Genomic DNA, 23,522 nt, shown 5'->3' on the forward strand with positions numbered 1-23,522 from the left:
AGCCTATCTAAAAATTGATGTGCCTTGCTCATTAATATTTTCTCTCTAATTTCTTTAAGCACTTTTTACATGTTTTATCTAAATACTAAATTAAGCCGTAGATTTACTGATTTCCGTAGATTTTGTTGCAATACAGGAATTGAAGAAATATTAGTGAACAGCACCCTCTTGTGGTAATAAGAAGTCTTGATTTACTCATTTCACACACTGTACAAATGCATTCAGACAACCAACTCACGTTTAAGTATTTAATTGTCCCAAATAATTCATGAAATAACAATACATCAAATCAAAGGGGCGGGGCAAAAAGGTGAGGAAGAAATTTTATAAATAACATCAGAAATCCCACAGTAAACATAAATGTCTATTTACAATTTCTCAATAAATAAGTCAATATTCTCATAAAATGTTATATACACATCACTAAAGATTTAACACAAAAACAACCACAAACTAAGTAAATAATCTACGTTCATCAGTGCATGTTGCAAACCTCACTAAGTGAGTGAAGGCAACAGTAATTTTAATTTTTTTGTTTGTTTAGTTTTTTTTTTTTTTTTTAAAAAAGGTTAACAGTTCAAGTTTTCTGCACAAACATGTGCAGTAAATGTAATGTTGGCTGTAAAAGGATGAAAAAAGAGCTATGTACAATTGTGCATGGCAAACACCTGGATTGCTGGACAGAGAAAGAGTCCCACAATACCAACTCCGGTACTTTGCTCTGTGCAAAACTGCTGCTGCTACATTCTTCACCTAGTATTCTGATTTAACTATACAAATGAACAATTAATCATCTATTAAAATAAGTCAACATATAATAATCTAGTATTGTACACAAATAAAAACAAACAAAAAAGTGTGCCCCTCCCCCGAAGGACTGGGCTCTAGAACTTAAGAATTGTTTTAAGGAGTCACATTCTAGATGTTTCTAGACCCCTTCACTACGACTGAAAAGCCAAGGTGGACTCGAGCTGCCGTTTTAACAGTTCTACCATATCTGGAGGGCATGTGGCATTGGCAATGTCCAATGCATTGTTCCCTTCTTTATCTTCATGCGCGAGGTTTGAACATGGAGCTAAATACTCCACCACATCTCTGTAGCCCTCTCGAATGGCGTGGTGGATGGGTAAGGCTCCAAACTGATCGGGGGTATTGACAGAAGCGCCGTAGTCCACTAGGACATGGAGTGTTTCCAAAAAGCCTGTTCTGGCCGCGTCGTGAGCTGGTGTTATTCCGAAACGGTCCGGTATGTTCGGGTCAGCGCCTTTCTCCAGCAACAGGCAAGCAACGCTGGTGTTTCCCATCATCATAACCTAAAAAGCCACAAAAATGATAAATGTTAACTTTGAGTGATGAAAAAGGTCTAGTCAGGGGGCAGTGGTAAAATGGTGGTTACAGTGCTGGGTTACTGAAACACATGGTTGTGGGTTTAATATCCACATCCACCAAGCTGCCACTGCTGATCCCTTAAGCAAGAAACATCACCCTCTCTACCTTCCAAATTGGAAGATGCTATAAGAGCAGTTACATTGTACAGTACATATAAGGGTAATTAAATCACTCAAATAATGAGCCTCTGAAAATGTTAAATACCAAATTTCAAAAGCTGGTCTTATTAGTATTATTTTAAAAATCCATATCCAGAATGGTGATTGGCTGTACAAATTACATCAGTGCCATTCACGCTTTTGATATTTTTTTTTTTTTTAAAGGCTCAATAAATCAGCATTAGCATCAGTAGTCTGACTGCTTTTGCTGAACAGTCCAGTAGCTTAATAGAAACCAAAAGTATGTGACAGTTTTCCAACTTGGAAAGCTGGACAGTCCAGACTATCAGGTAATTTCCTTGCTCAAACACACCCTAATCACCTCATCTGTTAATGACTGGGTTTAGCTCTGTGTGTTTAGAACACACAGCAGCAGTTTAAATACCTTTCACATATCAATGATATAAGAAGTAATTATTTTGTGGATATCTTCACTTATGACCAGAATACTGATCATCTTCAAGTCTCATTATAAAGAAATAGGCCTTACCAGTTTAGAAGAAATAAAGAAAATAAATTACTTTAGTTGAACTGGATTTACAATACTGCAGTACTGGGAATTGCAGTACTTCTGGTGCTTTTCAATTACAAAATAATTATTGTATGCCTTCAAATATAATAATCAACAATAATATCATATGGAGCTACTAAAGTGTGGCCATATTAATATTATATACTGAGCTCACAAGTTTATGGAAGCCCATTTTAGGCAATTGGAAATAAATAAGGGTCCTCCAATAAGTCATAAATATGAGAGGGAAAGTCATAATTATGAGATACTAAATCATGATTATGAAATTGTAAGTCATAATAATGAGATACCAAGTCTGGAGGTATTATGACTTAGCATCTCATAATAATGACTTACAAATTCATAATAATTACTTAGTATTTCATACTAATGATTTAGTATCTCATAATTGTGACTTAGTAGAGGACCCTTATTTTTTCCTAGTGGCAGAAATGGGCTTCTATATGAATTGCTACATTTGTAGTGTGCACAAAATAATATATCCCGTTCAGACCTGAATTATCTCCAGTAATGGTAAAAAAAAAATTAAAATCGCTGTTTTCTGTCTTTAGTGCACAAAAAAGAACACTTAAATATTCTACTATAAATTCTGAAATCTATATAGCAAATATATATAGTAAATTATATATATTTTATATTTACATTGCATTGGAAGCCTGTGTGTAATATTTTATATTTAATATTAATCTTTGTATTTCATAAACCATCCCCAAACAGTAAAAAAAACATAATTTAAAGTGTTCTAAATCACATTAAATTAGAACAAATTAGCTGTGACTTTGCCTCAGTGTCCACGTTATCGGTTCATTGGTTTATAAGCTTGTTCATTGAGAGTGTTATGTGCAACAAAGCATTTTAAAATAAAAAAAATACACGATGTCCATTGTAATGGATGCAGGGTCTGAGGTCACAGTGTAATAGCTATATCTCATGGGCATTAAGAAAACAAAAACGGGCTGATACATGATACATAATATTTTTATGTATCATATTTTACAATATATAGTATTTTTTGGTTTCACAACAATCTGAATGAATGAACTTCAAAATGTCCTGATAAATATTTTAATATCTTGGTTTATGACTAACTTTACCTAGTTACTTAACTTTAGCTAGATTATCTTAGGTTATATTTTTATAACTCTCGGTCTACTCTTACCCTACAGCCTTCTTTGAACTCGTAGGGTTAATAAAAGGGTTTTTAACACACAACAGCAATATAAGCGTGTGGTGGACATTGAATAAATCCCTCACAAACCCCTTATTAAATATTAATTAAGTATTACATATTTCATTTAACGTTACCTGTAAGGCTGTTTTTCCGAACTCGTTGGCGGTGTCTGGGTGAACCCTGCAGTCCTCCAGTATCAGCCGCACCTCCGCTGCGTCTCCTCTCGCCGCGGCTGAAGTCAAACTCCTCCCCGCCTCCTTCCCATTAATCAACATCGTCGCTCCAGATTAAGACTTTAGGGGAATACAAAAAAATGTTTTCTCATAATTTACAGTAATAACAGATTTAAAATTTACACATAAACAGAGAGAAAGAGAGGCACCCGCGTCTTTTAATACACCGAATACCAGCGCATAGCTTTGTGGCGACTATGCTAAGCTAACAGGCTAGCTAAGTTGTTTACTACAGCAGAAGCGCTCTCTCATTCCTACATACAGCGCTAGCTAAGCTAGCTGACAGCCGGAGAGCGGAACAAAACACCCGGCCCAGCTCAAACAGACACAGACCAGCTACCAGAACAGATATTTAATAAACATAAAAACACCTTAATTAAAGGTCAGCCCGTGTGTTTAGTAGCGGGTGCGCTCTGTATCAGAAAGAGGGAGAGAAAAATAAAAAGAATGGGGAAATGAAAGTATATTAAACGCGACTCTCCAGCTCTCCGCCGCCTCTCTCACCTTATCTGCGGCTTTAAATCTTCAGTCCTCCGTCGAATCGACCGTTAGCTCCGCGGCTCCTTTATATCCTCCTGCTCCTCAGTTTGTTTAGTGTTTACTCGGTTTAAATAAAGCCAAACAACCCCGCTGCGGTCCAGGCGTTTCCAGGCGGCGGCGCCTCTTTAATTTTGCGCGCTTGGGAGCAGCAGCGGTCCGGCGAGCACAAAATATTTCTATCGTGACTTCACAAAATGTTGTCGGAACATCGCCGACCAATCAGAATCTACAAACGGGGCTAGGACGCACCATGTATGGTGACAGGGGCGGGGCCGAAGCGGGGTTGCCTCAGTATTGCCATAGCAACAGACACACTGACCAATCAGAGTCAAGAGCGCCGAAGGCGGGCGATTTGAGAGCGTTTATTTGTATACGGTAAGAGCTCATTCATGCCTCTCCTTTAGTAGCGAGAAAAGGCAGAAAAAAGGCGGGATAATGAAGATTTAAGGCGAATTTACATTAAAATACTTCAACGTAAGTATTTAAAAGCAGTAAACGCTCACAAACCTAATAACACGCCTTCTGGAGGTTCTATTTAACGCGAGGAGAGAGAAGACACGGCACGGAAAGTGTTAAATAACAACACGGGTTATATAACTATATAAGCGGTCGCTTTAAATTATACTACCAAGGGTTTAAAACAATGACAGAAAAACAGTGTGGCTTACAGTATTATATAACAGAGTTGTATAGATATACACACTGTCTCAAACCAACATTTAACTAAAAGAGGAGACACAAATATATTAGCTCCTAAGTGGAGCTAAAAGCGAAAGTGTATTCATTTTAAGTAAATTTAGTACAATAACTAACTTAAAAAAAACGCTCTGTCTAAAATGGCTAATTGTTCCCTACGTAGTGCACTAGGTAGGTAGTATTAATGAAATATTTATTTAATGGAAAGAAAAACACATTTGGAGTGTGTGCACATGTCCCTAGCAGATAGGCAGCAGTATATACAGGATTAAGGCACTGTTTAGCTTGTCTTTAATTGTCTGTAATTAAGGTTAGTATATAGGATGTAGGGATTAATGTAAGATTAAGCGCAAGTGATCTAACTTCATATAACAGATAAAATGTTGTATTTTATAGTGTGTCAACTAATAACTAAGCACAGTACTGGTGCTTACAGTTTGTACTTGACATTTAAATTTAACTCTAACTTAAATATAATGCTATAATCATAAGTATGATAAAAGTATATTCATATGGAATTAATAAAAAGTAAGTTTCCTCATGGAAGTGAAGTAATAACACTCCAATAAAACAGATTTCTTCCAAAATAATACTGAAATAATAAGTGAAATAATGGTCCCAGTTTATAATAACAATGTAGTTAATTATTATTATTATTATTATTATTATTATTATTATTATTATTATTATTATTATTATTATTATTATTATCATTAGTAGTAGTAGTAGTAGTAGTTTAAAGTGGACCATAATAATAAAGTACAACTGCTTAAGTACTGACCACTACTGATTACTATGCATGTTAAAAATCTATAATTTAGGCTATTTGGGGTGAGCCAAATCAAAATGTATTTTTAAAATACCTGGTAAGTAACTACAGTATATACCATTCATGTTTCACATAATACACACTTTTTATTGTTGTTAAAATAATTATTTTGGGGGAAATAATCAGAAGGAGTTTGATTTAGCATTTTATATATAACCATGTCATTCAATCATTTAAAATAAAGCATTTTAGGCATAATAAAACTTTCAATAACACTATATTTCATTTCCTTCCAAAACAAAGCATTGAAATATTAAGACAGATTCTGATGCATGTATCATCACAGTCTGGGCATGGTCAGTCTGGGTGCTTGAACAAGGTCAGGAAATGCCGAAGTGATTTCTAGATGTTTGTCCTTAGCTGGTAATCTGTAAAAAGAAATACATAATACATCAAACACATATTTTAGTTGCATTTGCTGTTTTTTAGACACAGTCTAAAACCTTCTCCCCTGCCTTTGTGATCATATGCAAATCAATGACCTGATGTTTGCACACATGCAAATACATTGGCTTACCTCCACTCTGCGTGATGTACCTGACCCATGGTAAGGCCTGGTAGCCACTCTTCTCAATGATCTTCATGTATCGTACCTTTGGGATTAGAACACGTGCCAGACATGAAAAAGATATGTTAATATATAATAGTACATATATTAATTTTGTATTTTACATTTTACTATTCATAATGTATAAATCTAGTGGCAGGACTATTGGAAATGTTATGCTGTCATGCTACTGTAAGTACACACAAACACACATACACACCTGTATCCCTGATACAGTAAAATATGGGATTTCAAATTTGACAGTAATCGGGGGTTTTCCCTCCATCTCATCATTCTCCACGCTGGGAAGGCCAAAATGGGCGCGCATCAGGAACTCCTTCCCTCCCTACACTCCCACAAACATATTAAATATTAAAACATATGATAAATAAACACACTGAGTGCTAACAAGAGACCCCACCTGAAAATGCATTATACAATACCCATAACTTAATGGAACTGGCTTAGTTCAAAATACAAAACAATAAAAAAACATCACATAAAATACTACTTTATATTGCCATTATACTTAAGATCTCATAAACTAAATTCCCCTTTTCATATCTCAGCTTACAAAGCAGGGGTCAGAGTGTAGAGCCATGCTACAGAACCCCTGGAGCACAAAGGGCTTGTTACTAAGCAGATGTAAGAAATGAACTCACAACTTTGTGATTAGAAATGCCTCAAATTTTCATCAACTGAAATTATGTAGTCGAAAAAATAAATAAAAATGTATTACACTAAACAACAGCTTTTAATGTGCTCTACTGGGTAACTATATGCTGGTATTCTGAGCAAACTTGTAAGCAACAAAAAGTCCAATGACCTGCTCCTGCTCCTATGCGGTACACTGAGTAAAACATAAGCTGAAAAGTGAACATATAGCTGATAAGATGTTAATTCATGTGGTGTTTCTATTATTTGTCTCCAACTCCTGTGTAAGATATTAATGGATATATAACTCACGGGAAATGATTTAATGGTCCACACCACCAGGTTCTTCTCTGGGACGTATTTGGCATGGCCAGTGCTGGTTTTGAACTTGGGGGAATCTGCATCACTTGGAACAGGAACTCTTACCTCCACATTATTGGCCACAGACTGCTTTTTGAATTGGCCTTTAGCCTGGAGAAGGGTGGAATGCACAGGGCAAAATGTTTTAAAAGCTGAAACTAGTGGCAGATAGTTATTACAACATTACAACTGTTTCTTTATATATAACGTAATTATTTATCTGGCTACTTAATTACTTAAGTAATTACTTAACCGGATTCTAATAACATATGAAAGCACCTGTTTTTATTATTCACCTATTAGAATTGCCTAAACAAAATATTGCAAATAAGATTAAGACCAAACCAAACTAAACCCTATTGAGCACTAGCCTTAATATGTAGTATTTAATTGACTAATTTGTGCAGTAAATATACAATATTGTATGTTTTATCTAATTTAATATTTTTTACCCCATTTTTCTCCCCAAATTAGAATACCCATTACCCCACCAACTCACTAGGACTAGGAAAGAGCTTGATGCCCAGTTACAAGATACATGAGCCAACAGACATCTGTGTTCGACAGCATCACAGTAGTAGTGATAGGGGAAGAGCATGCCATCTACCCACCCAGAGAAAGCATGACCAATTCTGCTCTCTCCGACTCCGGCTGCTGATGGTAAGCAGTGAGATTTAAGCTTGTAGTGTACTAAGCCACTTGAAACCCACCAGAATTTAAGAATTTAAAGTTAAAGTTAAAAGATGTTGTTGAGGCCTACACTTACACATTTACTTACACAATAGAGCCTCAAGCAAATAATGTAAATGTAATTTAATTGTAAAACACTGGAAAAACCCACCTTTACCATGATCTCCACCCGACTGTGAGAGAACTTCTCAATAACAGACTCGATCCAGATCAGAGGTTTTACCTGTTAGAAGAATGCATGTATTGTCAGAATGGGGGTATTGTCAGTGCATATTTAGCTATGAAATAACCTGAATAGAGTTACAGTCTCTCACTTGAGTATTGATGCGGTATGACATCAGCTCAGATTCTCCATCCGGAGGGATAAAGGAGATTGTTCTGTCGCTCTCGAAGCGCGAGAGTCTCACACACTGATGGAACTTCACATCTTCCATCGTTACAGTCTTCCCCTTGTCTCCTACACAAACACACAGGTCTCTTCAAGCTTCAAACTAAGTGATGATCACAGCAAAGGACCTGGATATGGAGGCTGTGAGGCTTTCTTCACTCGCTCTATAAGGGAAGCTATAGTAGAACTACTTTTGTTGATTCTTCAAAGAGGTTCCATGGATAATCAAAGTGGTTCCTCTATGGCATCAATTACAGAACCTACTGAATGATGTTTAACAAATGGAAAGAAACCAGGGTTGGTATCTTACATTGATTGTAAATTAAGTGTAACTGTAATTCATTATGAAGCTATGTAAATATGTAACTACACAGCATAATTACATGTGTTACATGCAAGCAGTACAGGATATAGACAAAAAGGCTAAGAGTTAGGAAGCCTAAATGAATAGATATGATTCTGGTTATAATTATTTGTTTAGTTGCTTCTTACGGCCAGTCAGTGCAAAGAGCACACGGTCGTTGAGGCCCAGTCTCAGCTCAGGCATCCCTGAAAGCATCGTCTTCAGTTTAATACTGCCCACAATATCACTGCTCATCACACTGCCATTTGCATTCACCTGTACGACACACAGTAATGCAATCACATCAATAAATGTATAGTCAAAGTAATAAAATAAAGAGCCTATACTACAATATAGTTTTATTGTATTTTAGATTTTTTTTTTGTTAAGGTCTATTTAAACACTGCTTGGCAGCTTTTTGTTCCAAAAATAGACATAATTCCTTTAACAAGAACCTTTTTTTAAGAATTAAAGTTTTCAGCTTTAGTATCATCATTCTGTTCTGATTGGCTGTTCTTTGAGAACTGAGAGTTGAATGTGTGGTGGTGGTGAATAGTTGAGTGGTAGGGTGAGTGGGTAAAGATATACAAATGAGTTTCTTGTGATATCTGAGAACGGTGAATTGTCAAAGCGAATTATTCTCCGCAGCATAGTTTCAATACATGGACAGTTTGGACTGAGAATATTGATTACTTTAAGTTTTTCAATAAAGTGAGGAAAACATTTTCCATTAATTTTTCCATCATATGCACCCTTAAAAAACTATTTTTCTCATGTTTACCCACTTCCTAACCTATAAAAATATCCACATTTGCTTACTGTAAAAGTAGCTGACTCTAAAAGTAACCATTATTAAATTATATATCATGACTCACCAGGACATTAATGGACTCTATGACATCTATGAAGACCTCATTCTTCTTGTACTTGATGCCTTCTGACCTCCAGGACACAGCATTGGTTACTGTTGTGGGCACCTTTGTCTTAGCAACCTCCAGTTTGTTGCCTTCTTGTGTGATGTATCTGTATACATAATATGGGAATTAAAAGCACATTAAAAAGCAGTTTGGCAAAAAACAGCTTGTGGTAAAATACTAAAATTTTGGATGTTATCTCGAAGTCGAGGAGACAATAACTAATCTCTCACACTAGCCACACATTCACACTGCGTTTCTTTATGCAGCAGCACTGAAATTGCTCATCTATAGCTTGGTGAAAAGGCAATTTTTTTAGAGAGGTAAAATTGGGAGGCACAGATTTTACACATATCTGCAAGGTGTATACTAGTAAAGGAACTCTCTGTAGGATAAAATTAAGGCCGTTTTTCAGAGTCCGCACCAAGGTTCATGTTTATGTTACTTTTGTACATTTGGTACGACTAGTTTTGGTTTCACAATGGAGTTTAGTAAGTGGACTATAGAACTTTACTTCATTCTTTACTTCATTCGTCAGAAGTAAATTCTTTACTTCATTCTATACTTCTGTTAAATGTCAGTTATGAGCTCAGTAAGTCACTAGTAAGTGCCAGGTAATGTTATGAATTCTAGCTCTTTGTCAGAATCTGGCTTAATTTTCTGTAACCATGACCTACAGATCATGATTCAGTAAATCATCCAGACTGAGACCTTTTCTTTGTGTCGGACTAAACTCTGGTCCTTTAGCCCAAACTGTGTTTTGTTGCCCTTTCCCTTCAAACAATGTAGGTGTGAAAGCACCCTAAGACCTAAGCAGTTCAGAGCTATTGAATTTGCTAGCAGATACATCTGCAGGCAATATATACTATTTAATAAATCAAGAGTTTTCAAGGGTTTTTGGCTTTTAAGGGTCATGACTCGACTTACCCACTACAAAACATTCTATGACCCACACAAAACCTTAACTGATCATTTTAGTTCTTAACTTATATAGCACAATCAATGTAGCCAATGATAGGCTTATTCGAATTAACTGTATTTTGCCAGAGCATTCAACAGCCCTGAATTAAATATGTTTTCTTAATATACATTGAAACTATCAAATCTTAAATTAGGTTTAAGGGAATAAGAAACTTTAGTTTGTAAAACAGAAAAAACTAAATAAATCGAACAGCCTTCTACCAGTACCACTACATTTATTTATCTTTTTTTCTTCACAATTTTAGTCATTTCCAGAACCCAACTAGTAGCTATAATGACACTACATGATGCTACCAGTGTTAGGAGGATTAAATGCCAGCATGTGCTTTCTTTAATATTCTCAAACATCAAGTGACCTTTAAAATGTACCTTTTGTACACATTGTTTTGTTGTTAATGTTAGTAATGATGTGAAAAAGTGTGAAATACATTTATTAACATTTTATGGAACCAAAAAACGAGTCTTCTATGTCATTGTTTAAATAACTTTTTGTAACGCCTTTTGTAGAACTACCCCGGCAAGAAAAAAATAAAAGGGTGTAGAAATCTAACGTCCTGATCCAGTTAAGTGCTGAAACTAAACTCTAAACTAAACAGGGTGGTGCATCTGCAAGAATGGGTGGGGCGACCCCTGTATTTAAAAGTGATCATTGGCCTACAAAGCTTTCGGTCTAGGTAAAATCTGCTTGTGTTAAATCCTAGGGAGTGGTTGTGAGCTAATGGGATTGATGATAATGGGACACACTCTTGCAAGATCTTGCTGTCGGTTGTCTGGGGGAAGCCAAAGTCCATGAGCTCATCCAGCAGCTCATACACCACCACAAAGTTATCTTGAATGCTCTCTTCTTCCAGCTCCTTAAAGTACTCAGTAAACACCTGTAGGGAGAAAACGTACAAAGACAAATAGGTCATGGTCATTTGTGTGAAGAGAATTGGTGCTGGTGAGGATCTGAAGATCTCTACATCACCACACCATATTTTGGTTCCTACTGTATTCATATGTCCTGCGCTAAATAGGAGTATCTGACATATTGTCGCTGTCCAAAGAAAAAACAGCATCTCCATTTTTGACGATTTTTAGTTTACAACATAATTTGAACTCACAAACTGTCCCTTACAGTGTTTTAAATTTTCTTGATAAATGGTCGAATAGAAACTCTCTAAAATGATCTAAAATAAACTCTTTTTACATTGACATTCATTGACAGTTAAGAATGTTTTATCTCTCTTCTGTAAAATTGCTGTTTAAGAGATGCATATTCTTCATTGGACAGCAATGGTCCCCAATGTGTTCCCAAATCGAGAGCTTCAAGAAACAGAACCATGGGCACCCAAGGGTCAATGATGTCCATGAAGGTCCCACCTCAAACCCTACAGGACTTTAAAAGATCTACTGCAAACATCATGGTGCCAGACACCACAGAACACCTTCAGAGGTCTTGTGGAGACTCTGTGCATGCCTCAATAGGGCAGAGCTGCCTTCATTTTGTGGCCATCTTATTAGAACCACCAACCTTGTAGATCCTGGTATAAAATTAAAGACGATAGTTCGTATTTTGCTGCATAGTTTTGTGTTAGACACCCTTTAGCCTTTTATTTTTTTAGTCAATGGTTAGTTAGTTTCTGAGCACCACTGTTGGTGTAAGAATTGTCCATCATCCAAACAATATCGGTCAGTGTTGGTTTTCATGTGGTCCTATCTAGTTCCAGTAATGTATGAGGTAGAAAATGTCTGTAACTGTTAGCCAGTGTGGAAGTGCTTACCTGTATGTAAATGTTTAAATACATATAATAGATGTTTCTGATAAAATGGCCAATTTGCATAGGCGCCAACTCACTGTATAATGGTTAACTTTGGAGGCCATATGGAGGCAGATGGTAGATTAGAGGTTTCCAAGTTTAATGTACGTTAAAATCTACATTTTTTTTGCTTTCCTGCGTGAATACAGGTATTTTTTCCAACAGAACAGAAGCACATCTGATTCTGTGTGGTTATTTATACAGAATGTGCTAATTCTGGAAGGAAAGTCTGCAGCCAGACTGGCCATTTCCAGATAAGCCTGGTGATCCTTAACATAAATCAATGTGTATGGCACCCAAGCAAGGAAGACTTTCCAGTCGGTTTTCCACCTGTTTTTAAATCAAAAACACAAGTGACCTAGTCAACGTCACTCAGCACTGCACAGCTTACTGAAAAACAGTGAATAGAGTTTTCTGCCCCATTCATTCCTCCCCAGATGCAAAATTGCCTAGCTATACTTAGCAACCTTACTGAAGCTCATTAATTACATGTTCGGCAAAAAAAATAGCCAGCCTGCCTGTTAACATGGCTGCAGCATGCTGTTTGAGTGCTGTTGTCTATACCTGGCAGCCCAGGGTGTGCAAATGGGACTAAGGGGACAGGCGGTGTGCAAATTCGGAGGCCACAACCCACACAGATTTCCATAACATACTGCACAGTTCACATAAGAACATACTGCCTAAAGCTCAGCTGACAAGAGCGTTATTACAAAAAATATAATCCTAAATGGGTGCTAAACCCTTCTACTGATTTTTTACCTTATCTACCCAGAAAATAATTCAACCCTTACACCTCATTCAAATGTTCACAACCCCCTGCACTACAGCTAATCTCCAGTGACTGGTGCTCTCTCTTTCACTGTGGATAAAAATGATAAAACATGCAAAGCCTTACCTCGACCAGTTTATACAGGAAAGAATACACCAGAGATGCGTTGGAGTTTTTGTTTGTAGTGGCCACCACTAAGATCATTGTGTTCAGGTCCACAGACATCAAATAAATTCAATCAGTACACATCTCTAAATTAAAGAACATCTTTATAGAAATCAAAATGTATTTGCAAAAATTGGAGCTTATCTTTTAAACAGGCCTTGATAATTTTTTGCAAATTAATTCACAAATTGCTTAGAAAACTTAAAGTATCTTTATTTTTGTTGTTTTTCATCTTTTAACAGTGTGAATCTGGTCGTTCTTATTTATGTTGCGTCCAAATTTCATGATGAATGGAACAAGAGAATTGCTCCAAAATGACCTGGAATAACTTTAATTAAAAGTTAAAAGTTTTATATAAGTTTCATATACTCTATAAAGATGCTGTTTTGGGGATATAAAGTTTTTTATACTACAGCAAATGTGTTCACTTATGTCATGTAATCTAAGTCTGATTTACAGATTTAAATCTGTTGTTTTAGATTGAAAATGTCAAATTATGACATGCTTAGGTAATTACACTGTAATAGCATGGATTACACCTGAGCTGCAATTATTCTGGGTAAATAATTATGATAAATTTGATATGATAAACTGGGCAAAATTAAGGATACAGTACAGGTTGCTGTGCTTGATCCACATGAAGTGGACGCTGCCATGTGAAATAACAGGGCACATGAGCCCCTCCTCTTCCTGTTGCATCAGCAGGGGAAGGAAGTGGTCTATTTCGGCCATGTCCACATCGCCTTTGTAGTTGCGACATATCAACACCTGTAGTGTGAGAAGGAAGAAAAGGGAAAGGGATGGAGGTTTAAAAATAGTTTGACCAGATACAGAAAAAAAGTTCAGCCATAACATTAAAACTACTGATGAATCAATGAGAATAACATGGATTATGTGGTTCCAGTGGCTCCTATCAAGGTTAGCACTTTAATATAATATATTAAGCAGCAAGTGTTTAGTCACTGATGCTCATGGAGGTTCCACCTCACAACTTACAGGACTAAGGATCTGTTCCTACTGTGTTGATGCCTGTTTCCTCACAGGAAACCATCAGAGGTCTTGTGGACATCATGCCTCAAAGGGTCAGAGCTGTTGTGGCGGCATAAGGGGGGGCCTATGAAATATGAGCTCTTCCATGAGACTAGACCAAACGGCTCTTCATTTCTCACATTTCCCTCACCTGTTGTCAGTTCACAGGTTTTCTTTTCCTTGAGAAATATTGGGAAGGTACTGACTACTGCATATCAGAAGCATTCCACCTAATGACCTGCCTGATATTTTGGAGATGTTCTGACACAGGCCTCAATCATCTAGCTATCAAAATTCTCCTTTAAAAGTGCCTTAAATAGTTATGCCTACCCTTTTTTCTGCTTTAAACAGAAATACTTTTAAAAACTGATTGTTCTCCTATAGATGGGGGATATTACTGATAAACCAAATAGAAATGCTTATACTAAAATAAATGACATAATATTACAATAAATATTTAATGAGATGACAACAAAATTTAAAGGAGTAATCCAGTGTGAAATGGACTTGAGTTGTAGTAAAACTTGATAACGTGTCATGAACAAATGTTTGTTTAAAAAAAACACCTCCATTTACTCCCAGCATTCCAAAAAACAGAGCTTTTAGCCGATGGTGACAACAAGCTTAGAATGCTAGTGATAGGGGTATGGCCTTGCCCATGCAAAAACATCACTATTTTTTTTTACAACATTAAAAAGCTTAAAGTAGCTCCACACTTCATTGGTAAAATTCCAAGGGCCCTGGCATTTAAAATCAAGGCACTAAGAAATGTAAAAGTGCACAGATAGTGTTATAAAAACAAAACACTGTTCATACACACAGTACCTTCAGGGTGCCACCGTCTTAAAATTAAAAGTCACAATGAGTCTAGTAATAAGCACAAACATATAGGTAGGATAAAATAACAGATTGTAAAAGTAATTAGGTGGAAATGCATTCATTATAAAAAAAATATTCATGCATTTCTAAAATTAATTTTGCTCCCCTGTTCTGTTCCCAAATCCAATCTATTCATTCATCAGTCACCTTTTCCTGACTTAGTTTTAGGATGCAGTGCCCAAAGAAATACCTCACAGTTCTGTGTGTATAAACAATAATTTTTAATGAACTGGCTGTGCACTTTAAATGCCTATCAAATGGCATTGGTTTTAACCCTCTATGGCATGAATTTAAATTTGGGCGAAAAACGACATATCACACCACTATTTGGGAACCTTTTTTAGACCATTTTTAAATTTAGATAACCTGATAAACTGATTATTTACATCATCACTTCGTTATCATGGTGGCCCTAATAAAATAGATCTGCATAATGTTACAAATGAAAAAAATGTAAGAAAATATTCAGCCAAATATACTTCTTTAAAGATTTTTGCACATGCATTCACTGTGACATTGTTTCAATAAGCTTCTGCAATTTCAATCCAGTGTTGCATTCATTTTTCACCAAGATGTTGCAGCAGCATTGATGATGGTAGAGTCTGACCGCTGCACAAAGCCTTCTCCAGCACATCCCAAAGATTCTCAATGAGGTTAAGGTCTGGACTCTGTGGTGAACAATCCATGTGTGAAAATGATGATCTCATGCTCCCTGAATCACTTTTTACACTTCCAGCCCCATGAATCCTGACATTGTCATCTTGGAATATGTCCGTGCCATCAGGAAAGAAAAAATCCACTGATGGAATAACCTGGTCTATATTCAGTATATTCAGGTAGTCAGTTGACCTCATTCTTTCAGCACATACTGTTGCTGAACCCAAACCTGACCAACTGCAGTATTAACCCCACATCATTTACTTAGTTAAATCCAGGTGGCGACTGTTTTTTTGGCTAGACAGTGTAGATATGAGTTTTAACAATATATATAAAAAAATAAAAGAATACATATGGTGTAATAGGGTTATTTGACTCATAATGATGTTGAATCCCTTTTGTGCTATATTCATATCAACAGAAATGAATGTGTCTTAGCTAAACATGTCTATGTAAAATCTGACATGCCCATGCTGCGTTTGCAAAATATCAAGATTTTTATTCATATCTTCCTGATCTAAACTGTAGTAAACAGTAGTTAGGCCGTGTCACAGGTCAGACATGTATCAGCAGCTCGCTAATATAAACAGTAAACAGCCAGGCTTCTGAATGAAGGTTAGGTCACAGTCAGGGTTCAGGAGTTTCAGGACTGAACCGTCAGTTCTAGACTACATTGGGTTTAAACTCAGTGTAAAAAGCTAAAACACAAACACACACACTCCACGTATACACGTACACACGAACTACCTAGGCCTGTCCTGATTGGTAGTCAGTCAGTCCAGTTTTATCCGTTTACTGGCCTCACCTTGCCTTTAAGGTCCAACACGAACACTGCAGAAGCGGACATGACCCAAAGTCCAATCCGGATTAAAGCGCCTCTCACCAAACACAGTGTGAACAGCCGGTTTAATAACGAGACAAAGCCCAGAACGAGTCCATGAACTGGGTTAATTTAGCTCTCGGGCTGATCATGGACTCCTCGGTTCCTTTTTCCTCATGTAGAGCGCTGACGTCACGCCGTGTAACGCCAGGTAACACATTGACAGGAGATAAAGGCGCTCACCTGGGCTCCGGTGCAGCTGCGCCACGCGGCCGTGACCGCAGGGGGGCGCTGCTGCATTACTCAAATACTGCCTCAATACAAGCGAACATTATTTATATTAATGTAAATTGATAAACAACCAAAATACTAAGATTAAGTGATAAGATATTATTTAGAAATGAGACTGTGAATTACTATAGTTCAATAAAATTATTCCAGAAAAACGTAATTATTAGTTAACGGTCTATGGGATAATTATTACTCTTATCCAATTAGTAGTGAAACATCACCAAATAAATATAATGTAGAGTATACCAATACATTACTTCTATATTATCTACATTATATATGTTATTAAAATACTGAAAATCATTTTTATTTACATTTTTATTTTTATTAATATTTATTAAGATTTTTAATATTATTTATTAATATTTTATTTACTTTATTTCCTGCAGAATTTTATAATTTGTTGTTATTACTAAAACAAACAAAAAAATAAGATCATATCAGCTTGTTTAGTTAAAGTAGATTATGTCATAAAGGTTTAATAATTTTATAATAAGGTTTATAATTTTATAAATATAACAGGTTCCAGATTTATTCCCTTAATTTACAGTTACACTTGCACTTCCCCCCTTTAGGTGTGACCTTACAGATTAGTTCAAGGCTAAGCTTAATTGAGCCCTTGCCACAGATAACCATATATCAAATATTTTTAACTTTTGGGATAAATCAGTTTTTCTTTCTTTTTTTTCATTTGAAAAAAATATAAGCTCTGTTTAGACTTATATTTATTAATTTATAAAAAAAAAAGCATAAAGTAAAACAATGTACAAATTTATTGATTACTCCTAAAAGAAAGTAATGGTTGAAATATACAATAGTTATTGAAAAAAAGAGCCAGATTTTTTTATTTCATGCATGTTTCCAGTTACAATTAAATAATATTATAATCTATGATGTAATCTTTAACTGCAAGTATTTGCATACTATGTATGTGGTATACATTTCATATTCTTCACAACAAATTTTAAGGTTCAGTCAATAACCTGGAAATGGTACAAAATCCACTGTTTAAAATTGTGCAGTAAACTGGCAGAAAACAAATAAACTAACAGAAAAAAGTGGTGGTGATTTCTAGCAAACAAATTAGCAAACAGCAGCAGGTAAGTAGCAAAGTAAATAAACTAAACTTTGAAAATGGATAAAAAATAAAATAAATGTAAAAAGCCTTTGTCTGTAGTAAAGCAGTATTGGGAGAGATTGTGTTACTGCACTCTCTACTGCAGCATTTACACACTTACACACAGCACATTCACATCTTTATCATAATAACTAGAAAAAGACACAGAAACATATATAATTCTGTAACTATTAAAAGTATAAGTCTGTTCTTTAGATAAATTATAGATGAAGCCAAAAAACAGTGAGTCATGTTTCCTACACCTTCAAAAAAGCCCTGAAAACTGGAGACAGAAAAGTGGTACAGGAAGTGGTCTGCCTGACCCACATGGCAACGTCTTTTGCTCAGCTTAACATTAATCTCAGTTTCAGCAGTGAAAAGAAGAATTAGACGTCTGACAGGTGAAGTGCAGAAATAAAGTTATTGATAAGATAAGAAAATATAATAGCAGCTTCTCTGGGCCATACAGCACTACTGGACTACTCAAAAAAGGGATGTTCCAAAACTTTTTACTGGTAGTTATGTTATGGTTATGTTTTAGGGCCTATTGGTTGGGCCCAGCAGCTTATACTCTATGTAAATAAGCCCTGGCTTCCTCTGAATCCTCTGACCCACATAGGAGAATTTGACTAGAGGTGTCAATCACACTCACATCATCTGGGCTCTTATGTAAAGCAGCTCGTAAAAATAGTGGAACCCGCTTTGGTCGTATTTAGAACTTTTTCATCTTCAAGAGGTTCTCTTTTCCAGCACAGGGCTAACTGGAAATGTTATTTATGAAATATTCTAATAACATTGTATAACAAACTATTATTATATCCTTTATTAACATTTCTGGAACATAATTTCTGCAACGTTTCAAGCTAACCTTTCTAGAACCTTTTCAAAACCTTGCTGAAAGATCGTATAACATTTTTGGTTAGCTGGGACGCTAGGCCACATCTACAAGTTTTATAATTTATTTTAATGCTGAAGCCTCTAATCCAAGTTTATAACTCAATATAGGATGTGAATTATGACTTTATGACCAAAAATAGATACAAAGGTTATATAAGATACCCAAGGTAAAACAAACAAAGAGCCAGTCAGCTTATCTGTATGCTTTGCTGTGTGTTATCCACTGGGTGGATCAAGGATGTTTCTTTATGATCTCAATATTTAGATTCAGCCCAGAGGCAAGCTTTGGAAAAAATGAAGAGACCACTTCAGTTTGTGACTCAGTTTCTCTGATTTTGCTATTTATAGGTATATGTTTGATAAAATGAAAGTTGTTGTTTTATTCTATAAACTACAGACAAAATTTCTCTCAAATTTCAAATACAAATATTGTCATTTAGAGCATTTATTTGCAGAAAATGAATGAGAAATGGCTGAAATAACAAAAAAGATGCAGCTTTCAGGCCTCAAATAATGCAAAGAAAACAAGTTCAAATACATCAAATTTTAGGAGTTTAGAAATCAATATTTGGTGGAATAACCAAATTAACAGTTTTAATGCATCTTGGTATGTTCTCCTCCACCAGTCTTACACACTACGTTTGGGTAACTTTATGCCACTCCTGGTTCAAAAATATTGATTATATTCCAGAGGTTTTCAATTCGGTAAAATCTAAGAAACTCATAATTTTTAGATGGTCTCTTATTTTTTCCAGAGCTGTTTATATATCGGAAGGGGTCTAAATATTCTAATTAACGATATCCGAGTCTTTCCTCTAAAATATTTTTCCATCTAAAATATTAATTTGAAAAAGAGTGGTCTGGTAGGTTTGTTGGCTGCAGTTATTTTCTATATTTTAACAACATTTCATAAATGAACAAAAAAAAAGCAAACGATACACTTCAAAATAAAGCATTTTACAAAGCAATTAATTTACATTAATCTACATTTAAAATAAAAAAAATTAAAACTCTTACACATGCATGTGCAGTTACACATTTCCACCAGAGAGGTTTCTCATTCCACAAATCCCCCAAAAGCTCATATTTTTCATTAACTTCAACATTAACTTTTGACTTCGCCTATAAAGTCACCATTTCGGACATACACAGTTTTCATCATACATCAAAAACGTTAAGACTATATTGCAAGATTTAAATTTTGCTCTGTTTATTAAGAGAACAAAATTTAACATTACCTTCATTTTAGATATAAATCAATATTATTACAATCCACCAGAATGTTTAGCATCATGCAGTTGTTATCAATGACAAAATATAAGAATGTTCTCAATAGCTTAGTCTGCTCCCAGTTTCCCAGTACTGTGTATTCATTATGTGGGGTGAGTTCAGCAATGGAGGGTTATCAAGCTCTATTCTTTAGAATTTCATCATAACGTGTCCAGGACAATGCCCTCTTTGAAGCACTGGATGTTTGAACTGTGAAATCGAGCTTTATCTTCTTTAGATATCTGTATTGGGTGTATTACAGAATGTTCCAGTAGATCTGGCACAGTCTGTAGTGTTGGTTTGGACGGCTGTGTTAGATGTGGTAAGTTTCTGTCTCTCTCTGTATGACTTTGTTTAACTACTCAGACAGTGGTGCTTGAACATTTGTGAGCCTTTAAGAATTTCTGCATAAATATGCCCCAAAACATAAAGAGAAGCCAGCTAAACAAATGCGACAAACATATTATACTTGGTAATTTATTTATTGAGGAAAATAATCCAGTAATACAATTTTTTGGGAGTGGCAAAAGTATGTGAACCTCTAGGATTAGCAGTCAGTTTGAAGGCGAAATTAGAGTCGGGTGTTTTCAATTAATTGGATGACAATCAGGTGTGAATGGGCAGAGCCTGTTTTATGTAAATAACAGGGACCTATTTAAGTCTGCTCTTCACAGCACATGGTTGTTTGTGGACGTGTATCATAGCTTGAACAAATAAGATTTCTGAGGACCTCAGAAAAACAATCGTTGATGTTCATCGGGCTGAAAAATGAGTTTGGACTCCACCAAACTCCAGTCAAACAGATTGTGTACAAATGGAAGAAATTCAAGACCATTTTTACCCCCCCAGAAGTAGACGACCAACAAATATCACTCCAAGAGCAAGGTGTGTAATAGTCGGCGAGGTCACAAAGGACCCCAGGGTAACTTCTAAGCAACTGAAGGCCTCTCTCACATATGCTCATGTTTATGATAAGAGTCCGCCATCAGGAGAACACTGAACAACAATGGGCTGGGTTGCAATGATGGAGTCACTGTTTTCCAAAAAGAACATTGTTGCTTGTCTGCAGTTTGACAGTAGATCCAGTCTACATTGTTGTGTTTACACATAAAGAATCAGCAGATTTCTATATTTCCACTGTGCATTTTGATGATCCAGTAAAACTATGGCCTCTTAACTTCCTGATAAGGATTATAATAAATTATAGCTAGTAGTGACTATGAGCCAAATTAAAAGGGTTTGTTTGACACACTCACTGAACTGGCCAGCATAAAAGACGTTTTTAATGAGGAGACCAGCCACTGACTGCAATATGAATAAGGTTTCTGGTTATGATTATCATGGCCTCTGTTTACAGATAAAATCTTGCCTTTCAACAAAAAGAGCCAATCAAATTGCTGCTTATGCTGCGAGTGGAAGATTGAGGTTTTTGTCAGATTTTATCATTTTATGATGTAAAATGTTTTTATAAAATGGTAATTATACCTTCAGTTTCCAGTATTTTGGTCTCTCTCCAAACAGATGGGAGGCTTGTGTTTTATGACTGGAAACACCTGCTTGCTGAGTGAATGGACTTGCCTATAAGGATGTTGCTGACACACAAATCACTGAGAAACTTCAAGAAGCACAAAGCGTACATCTGAGGAAACAATCAGGTCCTAGATTTGCTGATGTAAAGTGAAAAACTATGAAGAAAAATTCTTCTGGAGAAAAGATAAGATTTCATGGTAAGATAAGACAAAAATGTTTTTAAACCCAAGATCCTTGTATCAACAGTTAAAGGAGAACTTTGGTGTAAAATTGATTTTGGTGTAGTAAAACATGACAAAAATGACTTACCTTTGATGAATAGCACACCTCCGTTCTCCCACAGCGTTCTGAAATCCTGAAATTTTAACAGTTTGTCCAAACACCCTTCAGATTGGGTGACACGGGGCATAATTTGAAAGTAGCTCCACACCAGGAATAATGGCGGTGCTCAGAGCTGAACGCTAGCATTATAGGATGTAAACAGAGGTTTTTAATAAGCTTTTTGTGCACTTTTCAAGTTATTAATGCCTCATTTTAAATGTCAGGGCTCTCCGGATTCTAGCTACTTTGAGCCTGGATAACGGTGGAAAAAGCATTTTATCGGGGCAAATTATGCCCAGTATCATCCAGTACAGGGATGGGCAACTGGCGGCCCGGGGGCCGCACACGGCCCTCGTCATCACTCAGTGCGGCCCGCGAATAGATCAAAAATAATTTCATAATTTAAAAAAAAAAAAACGTAATTCTACTTTTGACCGCTAGAGGCCAAACAACAACGAAAATTGACATTGACATCCAGTCCATTGTGAGCCAGCAGGCCAAACCACAGCTCTCTCATTAGCTTCAATAAATGTTGGGCCTCTGTGGTCTAGTTTTCTGCTATTATTGAATGAGCTATTTGCAATCAGTTTTTAAATCTTTTTTGTTCTTTGTTATAAATGAGTTCAAATGCCTTTTGCACTTTTATAAGCAAATGTTTTGTCCTTGTTGCTTATGAAGGACTTGTTATAATGAACTTATTTTACACAGAGGAACTACTGTATTTGCAATCAGTTTTTTAAGCAAACTTTTTGTTCTTTGATATGAAGGACTTCCTTTTTGCACTTTTTTTAAGCAAACGGTTTGTCTTTTGCTGTATTAAAATGCATTAATATGCAGAAAATAGTTGTTGATAAATGTTGGTGCTGTAAACATACAGATATAAATTCATATAAAATTTGTTCTTATTGAAAATCATTTGTAGCGTTTTTCATATTCAATTATTTGAAGTGTGAGGTCATGTGGCCCTCCAATGGTCATGCTGAAAAAAATGTGTCCCTCTCCATCATGGAAGTTGCCCATCCCTGATCCAGTATAAAGGGTGTTTAAACAAACTGTTAAGATTTCTGGATCTCGGAATGCTGTGGGAGAACGGAGGTGTGCTATTCATCAAAGGTACTTTATATCATGTTTTACTACACCCAAAGTCCAAAGTTATACCAAAGTTCTCCTTTAAGCATGGTGGTGGTAGCATCATGATCAGGGGATGTTTTGCCAATGTCATTGGAACTGGAACATTGCAAAAAGTGAATGGAATACTATAAAAGGACCACTACTTAAACATTTTTTAGCATGTAATAAAAACATTACTCACAAACTTGATCTAATGGAACACTGACCCCAAAACAGACATCAAATTTAAATTTGGAGTTTAGGAGTAAGCATACAAATGTTAAACTGCTGCAATGATCCTAATATCCAATATTATCTCAATACTGTTCCTTTTGAGGTCTTGGAATGATTGAGTTGCTAATTCGGGTTTGTTAGCTGCGGGACTATAGAAACCCTCATTAAAATTCCAGCAGGACTGAAACCTGACCCGAGCCTCAGTCAGCA

At 36.0% G+C, this 23,522-nt stretch overlaps 2 protein-coding genes across 2 annotated transcripts; both read right to left on the bottom strand.

Moving 5' to 3' along the window:
• Positions 1-234: 234 nt before the first annotated feature.
• cdkn2d (cyclin-dependent kinase inhibitor 2D (p19, inhibits CDK4)) lies at positions 235-4,251 on the bottom strand. The gene is made up of 3 exons (XM_007231305.4): positions 3,988-4,251; positions 3,385-3,543; positions 235-1,313 (listed from the first exon to the last, which is right to left on the bottom strand). The coding sequence occupies exons 2-3, from the start codon at positions 3,523-3,525 to the stop codon at positions 942-944; spliced, it is 513 nt and encodes a 170-aa protein (XP_007231367.2). The 5' UTR covers positions 3,526-3,543; positions 3,988-4,251; the 3' UTR covers positions 235-941.
• A 1,357-nt stretch (positions 4,252-5,608) lies between these two features.
• On the bottom strand, positions 5,609-16,739 carry ap1m2 (adaptor related protein complex 1 subunit mu 2). The gene is made up of 12 exons (XM_007231304.4): positions 16,529-16,739; positions 13,770-13,926; positions 13,120-13,187; positions 11,170-11,300; positions 9,406-9,553; positions 8,680-8,806; positions 8,114-8,256; positions 7,951-8,022; positions 7,062-7,220; positions 6,316-6,441; positions 6,066-6,141; positions 5,609-5,916 (listed from the first exon to the last, which is right to left on the bottom strand). The coding sequence occupies exons 1-12, from the start codon at positions 16,568-16,570 to the stop codon at positions 5,891-5,893; spliced, it is 1,275 nt and encodes a 424-aa protein (XP_007231366.1). The 5' UTR covers positions 16,571-16,739; the 3' UTR covers positions 5,609-5,890.
• Positions 16,740-23,522: the final 6,783 nt, after the last annotated feature.

This window comes from Astyanax mexicanus, chromosome 5 (assembly GCF_023375975.1).
Source record: "Astyanax mexicanus isolate ESR-SI-001 chromosome 5, AstMex3_surface, whole genome shotgun sequence".
NCBI classification, from domain to species: Eukaryota; Metazoa; Chordata; class Actinopteri; order Characiformes; family Acestrorhamphidae; genus Astyanax; species Astyanax mexicanus.

What these genes read in the sequence shown, in the direction of transcription:
- ap1m2 (XM_007231304.4), bottom strand. Translation starts at nt 16,570, where the DNA reads ATGTCCGCTTCTGCAGTGTTCGTGTTGGACCTTAAAGGCAAG. An exon ending in GACAGCAAGATCTTGCAAGA is followed by an intron (nt 9,554 to 11,169) that starts GTGTGTCCCATT and finishes TTATGTATACAG; the next exon opens with ATACATCACACAAGAAGGCA. An exon ending in TTACTGTATCAGGGATACAG is followed by an intron (nt 6,142 to 6,315) that starts GTGTGTATGTGT and finishes CTAATCCCAAAG; the next exon opens with GTACGATACATGAAGATCAT.
- cdkn2d (XM_007231305.4), bottom strand. Translation starts at nt 3,525, where the DNA reads ATGTTGATTAATGGGAAGGAGGCGGGGAGGAGTTTGACTTCAGCCGCG. An exon ending in TCGGAAAAACAGCCTTACAG is followed by an intron (nt 1,314 to 3,384) that starts GTAACGTTAAAT and finishes GTGGCTTTTTAG; the next exon opens with GTTATGATGATGGGAAACAC.